Consider the following 9,539-nt stretch of genomic DNA (forward strand, 5'->3'; position numbering starts at 1 on the left):
TCTGAGTTCCCTTAGTATTTATTGATAATTATCTTTACCATCTTAAAGAAAAGGAAGTAGCAAGATAATAGGATCATTGTAGGGAGAAGGTCAGCAGTAAGACATGAATAAAGATCTCTGTGACATGAATAAGTTTAAGGAAAAGTGCTGTACCTTGATAGGCATATGCAAACATCTCCATAAACCTTTTTAGTGCATAAAGAGCAGCATTGCGCTAGCAAGTCCTGCCTTTCACCCTAAGGCTGTTTTCTCCTTTCTCAGTAAACAGAACACACAATTGGGTTCCTTTGCCCAGGGACAGGCAGGAGACAGATGCTTTTCTCTATCACAACTGCCAACAACTGCCAAGATGCCTTCTTTCCTCTTGTACTGGTCCTCCTCAGCACGGATCCTTCACGGGTGTCAGGCTGGGGGACGATCAGGTCTTTCCCTTCCCACGAGGCCATATTTCAGACCATCACATGGGGAGAAACCTTGGACAATACCTAGCTTTCCTAGGCAGAGGTCCCTGCGACCTTTGGCAGTGTGCGTGTCCCTGGGTACTTGACATTAAGAGAATGGTGATGACTTTTAACCAGCAAGCTGCCTTCAGGCACTTGTTTAACAAAGCACACCCTGCACAGCCCAAAATCCTTTAAACCTTGAGTCACCACAGCATATGTCTCTTGTGAGGACAAGGTTGGGGGTAGGGTCACAGATTAACAGCATCTCAAATACAGAACAAAATAGTCTCTTATGTCTACTTTTTTCTATACAGACACAGTAACAGGCTGATCTCTCTCTCTTTTCCCCACACTAGTCCTGCCACTACTGTTAAGAGTGTGGTTCTGATCAGCACTGGGCCTCCTGAGACCACATGGAGCCGCCACTGAGTATCCCCAGCGGCAGACCCACTGCAGGGGGTCATGTGTCCACCGGCTGTGATCACCCATTCTGCTAAATGGCTGCCCCTCAGGGATGCTGGTATCTCACCAGGGCACCTCTCAGCTGCCCTTTCCTTGCCCAGACCTGACCATCCTGTGCCCCCTCTTCAGGCTGCTCCTGGGCCGGCAGAGCCAAACCAGCTGACCCAGCCAGGCCGATCACAGAAAAAGCCTGGCTTGATTTCCACCACTGCAGTCCTCCCTATGCCCTTCACATTCCTGGACTCTGTCCAAGCCTCCATCTGCTGCCCATTCTTCTCACTCGCAGTGATGGCTTAAGCAATCTGCAGGGACATAGGCCTCTGGGGATGCTGTCTTCTCACACTCAGCATCAGTCCCACAGAATGGAAGCACTAGCCCTCCTGGGGGCAGCCTGTGCAACCACTCCTAATGGGTTTTTGGGAATCTGGTTCTAGGTCTTCCTTTTCTTTGAGGGTTTTTTTGTTTTTTGTTTCTTTTTTTGGGGAGACAGAGTCTCACGTTGTCCCCAAAGCTGGTGTGGAGTGGTAGGAACATGGTTCTCAACCTCCTGGGCTCAAGCAATCCTCCCACCCCAGACTCCTGAGTAGCTGGAACTACAGGCAAGCGCTATTATGCTAAGCTTATTTTTTGCAGAGACAAATGTCACTGTGTTGCCAGGCTGGTGTGAAATCCCTGAGCTGCAGTGATCCACCTGCCTGCTGCCTCCCAAAGTGCTGGGGTTGCCGGTGTAAGCCACTGCACCTGGGTAATTCTTGTGTTTTCAGTAGAGATGGGGTTTCACCGTGTTGGCCAGGCTTGATTCCAGGGTTTGGAAGTGGGAGCGAGTAACGCTTGAAAATCTGGATGGGCTGGACACAGGTGGACCGGGGCAGCCCCGCAAGACACTGGAAACGGCTCTAGAAACACAGGAGGAATCCGAGTGACCTGGATCCTCACAGTATGGCTTCCAACTGCCAGCTATCAGCGCCAGATAGAAGGAAACACTTGTTGGCCAGGTGCAGTGGCTCATGCCTATAACCCTAGCACTCTGGGAGGCCGAGGCGGGTGGATCAATAGGTCAGGAGTTCAAGACCAGCCTGGCCAAGCTGGTGAAACCCCCTCTCTGCTAAAAATATAAAAATTAGCCGTGCATGGTGGCAGGTTCCTGTAATCCTAGCTACTTGGGAGGCTGAGGCAGGAGAACCACCTGAATCCAGGGGACCAAGGTTGCAGTGAGCCGAGATTGTACCATTGTACCTCAGCCTGGGAGTGATACTCAGTCTCAAAAAGAACAAACAAACAAAAAAAACTTGTTTCCTGCTTGAAGGGGTGTTACTGAAAGCAACTGAAGTGGTTGCCTTGAGCTGGCAGAACTCCATCTCTTAGCTTCTCTTCCTAAGTGGGGGTTTCTACTCCTGGGCAACTTTACCCAAATTCTCTTCCTGATTAGTATCAAGCTCACCTACTTTTGTGTGTGTGTGTGTGTTGTTTTTTCTTGAGAGAGTCTTGCTCTGTTGCCCAGGCTGGAGTGCAGTGGTGCGATGTGTGCTCACTAAAAGCTCTGCCTCCCAGGTTCAAGCGATTCTCTTGCCTCAGTGGCCCAAGTAGCTGGGATTACAGTAGTAGGTCCTCACCACCACTCCTGGCTAATTTTTTTTTTTTTTTTTTTTTTAGTAGAGATGGGGTTTTGCCATGTTAGGCTGGTCTCGAACTCCTGACCTCAGGTGATCCACCCACCTCGGCCTCCCAGAGTGCTGGGATTATAGGCGTGAGCCACCAGGCTTGGCCAAGCTCACCTACTTTTTAAAATGCAGATGATGCTTTTTTTTTTTTTTTTGGAGTGACAAGGTCTTGCTATGTTGCCCAGGATGGTCTTGAACTCCTGGGTTAAAGGGAACTTCCTGTCTTGACCTACCAAAGTCCTGGGATTATAGGCATGAGCCCCATGCCCAGCCTGATGCTGCTCTTAACTCTGAACCCTCCCAGGGCTTCATATTTTCTCATGGGCAGGCCCGGCCCTCATGTGTTTCTGGCTTTGTCACATGGCCTGCCCTCTGCTCGGGTTTTGTGTCTGCTCCTGGGATGTACTGCTAAGGTGGAATCCCCCTGTGGACAGGGCCCTTCTGTCAGTCATCTTGTTCACCAGTGTGTCGCCCAGCAGCCTCCTGTGCCTGCTTCATAGTCAGTGCCCAACAGGAGTGAAGATCCCACATCCACTTCCACGATTAGCGCCAACAGCCATGGGCAGGACCTCTCCTTGGCTTCTGTGTTCTCGTTACTCTCTAGTGGCTGAAATTTGGAGTCCCCATCTCCAGGCTCTGGCACGCAAGTCATGCTAACCTTCATAGGCATGTCTGCTTTGCTGTCTTTTGTTTCACATTCTGACAGTCCTCAGAAAAGCTAGCGTTCGTTCGGGAGATTCTTTCACTCACACGTGCGTTACATGAGAAATTACTCAATGTCTGAGGTAGAAGCTTCTCTGCAGGGCTGGGCGCAGTGGCTCACGCCTGTAATCCCAGCACTTTAGGAGGCCGATGCGGGCAGATCGCTTGAGGTCAGGAGTTGGAGATCAGCCTGACAAACATGGTGAAACATTATCTCTACTAAAAATTAGCCAGGCATGGGGGTGTGTGCCTGTAATCTCAGCTACTCAGGAGGCTGAGGCAGGAAAATCACTTGACCCTGGGAGACGGAGGTTACGGTGAGCCACTGCACTCCAGTGCTGGGGTGACAGCAAGACTCCATCTCCTGCCCCCACCAAAACAAAAACAAAAAACAAAACAAAAAATTGCCCTCCAGGGCCAGGAGGAGAGGAGATCTGAGGCCAAGAAGGCCACTAACGATGAGCTGAGAGCTGCAGCATCAAGCAGAGGGGTCCTGGAAGTGTCCCATTGGTTATGGCTCAGTAGGACAGGCTCATGGGTGCTTTCCCTCTCAAAACACCAGGGCACAAAGTGTGAAGCTGGAAGCCTCCTAGTGGAGACCAGGTCCTAAGGGTCTAGTCCTACTTGGGCCAGTAGGACCATCAGATGGGCAGTTGAGCCAAGAGAAACTATACCCAAATGAGGTCTCAGGATGCCACAGGCCCCTGACTTCCCAGGCCAGCTCCTGGCGGGGCAGGGCTCTGTCAGTCACACAACTGGAGGTAACAATGGCAGACTGTGGCCAAGGGTGGTGAATGTGTGGCACCAGCTAAGCCTCCATCTACCTCCCACAACATCCCTCTGTCACCCACGCTGGGGACCCCTAGCATCTTATTTCTACACCATTGCAAGTCTTATGCCTGCAGCCTGGGATGCCCTGGCCTCATTCCCCTTCTGACTTGTCCTGGATTTACCCACAGTATGTGGAGGCCAGTTAGATTCAGCCACATCAGCCCGAGGCCAAAATAGGTGAGTCCCAACTTCAGACTTACAAATAAAGACATAACCCAATATGCAGTTTGGTTATGAAAAACATCTATCAAGTGGAAAAAAAAATCTCTAAAATACTAGGATAAAAATGGGCTGTATGGCCAAATACGGTGAGCATGGACTTGGAGTCGAACAGGAAGAGGTCTCAACGGGAAATACACTCCATCAGCTGGGTTTTGTTGTTCTTGGCATTGCTGCTTTTGGCTGGCTGCCTCACCGGTAAGGCAAAAACCACTGCCTCCCAGGCTTGTGTGAGGATTAAATGAAGTACAGTTACATCTTGAGATATGCCCAGGCTGCAAGAACTTGTCTTTAAGAGGAGTTTCATCTAAAAGCACTGTGGTTTATGAGGATTACAAGGCACTTAAAAAGAGCTGTGATCTTCCGTCGCAGGATTTCACCATAGGGCCCTAAGAAGCACTTGAAGTGTGTTGCAGTGCCGAAGCACTGATGCTCAACAAACTAACAGGTGTATTTGCACCTCGTCCATCGACAGATCCCCACAAGCTTAGGGAATGTCTTCCCCTGATCGTCTTCCTCAGGAATAAACTCAAGTACGCGTTGACTGGAGATGAGGTAAAGAATATACGTATGCAGTGCTTCATCAAAATTGATGGCACGGTTCGAGTGGCTACCACATACCCTGCTGGATTTATGGATGTCATTGGTATTGAGAAGACAGGGGAGCATTTCTGCCTGGTCTATGACACCAAGGGCTGTTTTGCTGTTTACCGCATCCCAGTGGAAGAGGCAAAGTACAACCTGTGCAAAGGGAGGAAGAGCACTGTGGGGATGAAAGGAATCCCATACCTGGTGTCTCATGATACTGGAACCATCCACTACCCAGATCCTCTCATCAAGGTGAACCATGCTGTGAAGATTGATTTAGGGACTGGCAAGATAATCAACTTTATCAAATTCCACACAGGCAATGTCTGTATGGTGATTGGTGGAGCCAGCCTCAGTCGTGTTGGTGTGACCACCAACAGGCAAAGACATCCTGGATCGCTCAATGTGCATGTGAGGGATGCCAGTGGCAACAGCTTTGCCACGAGGCTGTCCAACATTTTTGTCATTGGCAATGGCAGTAAACCTTGGATTTCTCTGCCCAGGAGAAAGGGCATCCGACTTACTATTGCTGAAGAGAGAGAAGAGGCTAGCCACCAAACAGTGGTGGCTAAATTGCAGTAGCAGCATCTCTCTTTTTTTTTTTTTTTTTTCCCCCCCTCAAATAGTGAATTCTTGTTTCTAAGAAAAAAAAAAAAGTTCTGAACAGAGGCTAGGTGTGGCGGCTCATTCCTATAAACCCAGCACTTTGGGAGGCAGAGGTGGGTGGATCACTTGAGGGTCAGGAGTTGGAGACCAGTCTGACCAACATGGTGAAACCTCATCTCTACTAAAAATAGCCAGGTGTGGTGGTACACTCCTGCAATCCCAACTACTTGGGGGGCTGAGGGAGGAGAATCACTAGAACCTGGGAGAGGGAGGTTGCAGTTAGCTGAGATTGTGCTATTGCACTCCAGCCTGGGTGACAGACCAAGACTCCATCTCAAAAAAAAAAAAAAAAAGTCTGGATTTTTAGAGCCTTGGGAATATGCAGCTGAGATAAGAGTAACCCCTGTGGTCACCTTCCTAGTCGTAGAGTGGGGTGTGTGAAGTTCTCAGCATTTGTAACTTGCTAGCTTATACTGACAACTCTGGCACTCCTTGCATTGTTTCGATTGATTTTTCTGCCTCTATTACTTTACCTTTTTGTATAAAGCGTTCTCTTATGTGAACGACGGATGTCAAATATGCTTTCTTTGGTAGTATAGTCTCAAGTGTACAATGCAGCTCCGAAAGACCTGGAGAAGTGTAGTGATATAGTTTGGTATTTGTCCCTGTCCAAGTCTCATGCTAAGATGTCATCCCCAATGTTGGAGGTGGGGCCTGCTGGGAGGACCCCTCATGGCTTGGTCCTGTCCTCAAGATAGTTCTTGTGAGAGCTGGTTGTTTGGAAGTGTGTGGCACCCCCTCACCCTGCTCCTAATTTTGTCACACGATGTGCCTGCTCCCCCTTCACTTTACGCTGTAATTGTCAGTTTCCCGAGGCCTCCCCAGAAGCTAAGCAGAGGTCAGTCTGCAGAACCACAAGCCAATTAAATCTCTTTTCTTGGCCGGGTGTGGTGGCTCTCGCCTATAACCCCAGAACTTTGGGAGGCTGAGGCAGGCGGATCACCTGAGGTCAGGAATTCGAGACCAGCCTGGCCAACAGGCTGTATTTTATCTACTAAAAATACAAAAATTAGCTGGGCATGGTGGTGGGTGCCTGTAATCTCAGCTACTCAGGAAGTTAAGGCAGGAGAATCACTTGAAACCGGGAGGTCGAGGTTGCAGTGAGCCGAAATCATACCACTGCACTCCAGCCTGGGTGAGAGCGAGACTCCATCTTAAAAAACAAAAACAAACAAAAAACCCTCTTTCCTTTATAAATTACTCAGCCTCAGGTATTTATAGCAATGCATGAACAGCTTAATGTATGTAGACAGCCATTTTATAGGGTAATTAAGAGATCTTGCTTATGTTGTGCTGTGTTAGTGGAGGTCAATTATCTGTGTCCATTTTAATGGGTTTATGGTGTTTTAGTATAAATGAGTGTGTCTTTAGGGACTAAGGTGTGCATACACATTTTTCCACTGGAATTAATGGCAATTATATTCTCCGCTTCGGAGAATTCATCCTAGGAGGGGTTTTTATGTACAAATTACCCTTTTAAAGCAGGAGAATGTAGGTGAAAAATACATCAGACTGCACAGCACAAAGTTTTCTTAAATGTTTTTATGTTTTGTTTGTTTTTGAGATGGGATTCTCTGTTATCCAGGCTGGAGTGCAGAGGCACAATCTCTGCCTCCTGGGCTCAAGTGATCCTCCCACCTCAGCCTCTTGAGTAGCTGTGACTACAGGTATGAGCCACCACATCTGGCTAAGTTTTTGTAAAGATGGGGGTCTCACTACGTTGCCCAGGCTGGTCTCGAGCTCCTGGGTTCCAGCAATCTACCTGCCTTGGCCTCCCAAAGTGCTCGGATTACAGGTGTCAGCCACCATGTCATTATTAAATGTTTAATAACTGGAGACATATCTAGAAATGTAAATATATACAAATATACATATTGTCTTGGGTGTGACTGGCTGGGGCTAGAATCACAAGCAATAAAGGTATTCACCAAGACAGTTGTGGGGAAAGGCAGATTTATTAGAGGGAGAATATGTCCTGGGCATGGTGGCTCATACCTGTAATCCCAGCACTTCAGAAGGTGGAGGCAGGCAGATACTTGAGCTCAGGAGTTTAAGACTAGCCTGGGCAACATGGCAAAATCCTCCTCTACCAAAAATTTAAAAATTAGCCAGGAGTGGTGCCTGGTGCCTACAGTCCCAGTTACTTGGGAAGCTAAGGTGGGGATCACTTGAACCTGTGAGGCAGAGGTTGCAGTGAGGCGAGATGGTACCACTGCACTCCAGCCTGGGTGACAGAGCCAAACCCTTTCTCAAAAGTAGGAAGCCATGTTGCAAGGGTACAATGGGCAGCACAGCAGAGAAGGGGCTGCTTGCAAAGAGGCAGGGGCTTGAGGGAAGTCTTACAGGGTCATGCTGGAGGGGGCCACATGTGGAACGAATGGGATGTTGTGTCTACAGCTTGTCTGATTAGCCTTCTTTTGGAATACTTGCTCTCCCTCACCTGGGACCCCTTCCCTGTTGTTGCTGGCATAGCTTACCAGGACTCCACGTTCCCCCCTAACTGAACAATGGCAAAGCTTTGGCACTGGGGTGGCAGTTTCATTTGCAGCTACTTCCTGCTGGCCTGAGGCGTAGTTGACCCTACCTATGCCTGTTGGTCTGTCAGGAGACCCTGTGGGTCACTGTCCCGGGTTGTGAGGCCTAGGATGTTGGCTCTTGGTGGAGAAAGGGACTTGTTGGAGAAGGGGAGCCTGTCAAGGTGAAACTGATGTCCAGCTGCATCCACGGGAGATGCCTTGTAAAGGCAGCTGGCATCACTGGGGAGACCGATATTCCATCCGCAGCATCATTTGAAGGTGAAACTGTTGAATTAGCCCTGGCGCTGTTTGGGATCACCTGGCTTAAGAGGTCCGGAGCAGCGTGGCTGCTGTCTTCACGGGAGACTTTAGCGTGAGAAAGGGGGGCTCTGAGTTCCCCAAAATGTGTGTAGGTTTGCCCTGGTTGAGCTTCCGCTGCCAGTGGCACTACATGTAGGGATTGTGAACTTTTGGCTAGAAAGGATAGGAGGGGCCTTCCTCTCTTCCCAGCAAGGTAGCCAAACTTGTTTACCCCTTGGTCTCCAGGCTACACAAAGGAGTGGCCCTAGCCAGTGGCATGAATTGTCAGAGGGATACTAGAATTTGTCCCCTGGAAGACTGAAAAGGAAGGCAAAACTCTAAACTTTTACTGAATCAGTCATCTCTCCACCGGGACCTTCTGATGCATTAGGGAGTAGACCTGGCTGGGGGCCTTCAGCTGTCTCCAGGCTCGGGCGCTGTCCACTGAGAGGCTGGAGTTGGAGAAGAAAGGGACACAGGAGGGGAGGACTCCCGAAGCAGTCCCCAAGCACTTCCCATACGGGCCACCAAAATGTCGCGGGTGCAACTGGCTGTGGCTGGTGTGGCAGGCGGTAAAGAAATTTACTAAGACAGTCATGGGGGAGAAAAAAGGCAGATTTATTAGAGGGAAAGCACGAAGATAAGTTGCAAGCGTACAACGGGCAGCCCAGCAGAGGAGGGGCTGTCTGCAAAGAGGCAGGGGCTAGAGGGAAGTCTTGGGTTGTGCAGGAATGACATGCTGCTGGGCTACACAGGGAGTGAGGTATTTGGGAACATGCCAGCAGGTTATCTGTCATGAGCCATCTCTTGGAATAATTGTTCTCCCCCACAGAACACCCCTTCCTCGTCGCTTACTTTCAGTATACATGTGGAGTCTTTATCTGAAAACTGAGCTAATAGAGTACAGTATTTTGTACTGATTTTTTATTTTCCAAATATTGATTAGAAAATATGTCAATGTAGAAGTCACCATTATAGCTCTAATCTATTTAAAACCTAAAGGTCCTTATCCCAGAGGTAAACGCTGTTAGGGCTTGCTCCAAGTCCTTCTGAAGCCACCTTGCAAAAATTATGAGTGAGAAAATCATGACAATGAAACAGATCTAACCTAATCAACTCCAGCTTGCTCCTAACCTCCAAGCTGCCCTTGG

General features: G+C 49.0%; 1 protein-coding gene across 1 annotated transcript; it reads left to right on the plus strand.

Moving 5' to 3' along the window:
• Window positions 1-4,709: 4,709 nt before the first annotated feature.
• On the plus strand, window positions 4,710-5,497 carry LOC101019751 (40S ribosomal protein S4, Y-like). Its single transcript, XM_017953570.3, has one exon. It carries the CDS (start codon window positions 4,748-4,750, stop codon window positions 5,486-5,488), a length of 741 nt encoding a protein of 246 aa, XP_017809059.3. The 5' UTR covers window positions 4,710-4,747; the 3' UTR covers window positions 5,489-5,497.
• The last annotated feature ends 4,042 nt before the right edge of the window (window positions 5,498-9,539 follow it).

This window comes from Papio anubis, chromosome 18, assembly GCF_008728515.1.
Source record: "Papio anubis isolate 15944 chromosome 18, Panubis1.0, whole genome shotgun sequence".
NCBI lineage: Eukaryota > Metazoa > Chordata > Mammalia > Primates > Cercopithecidae > Papio > Papio anubis.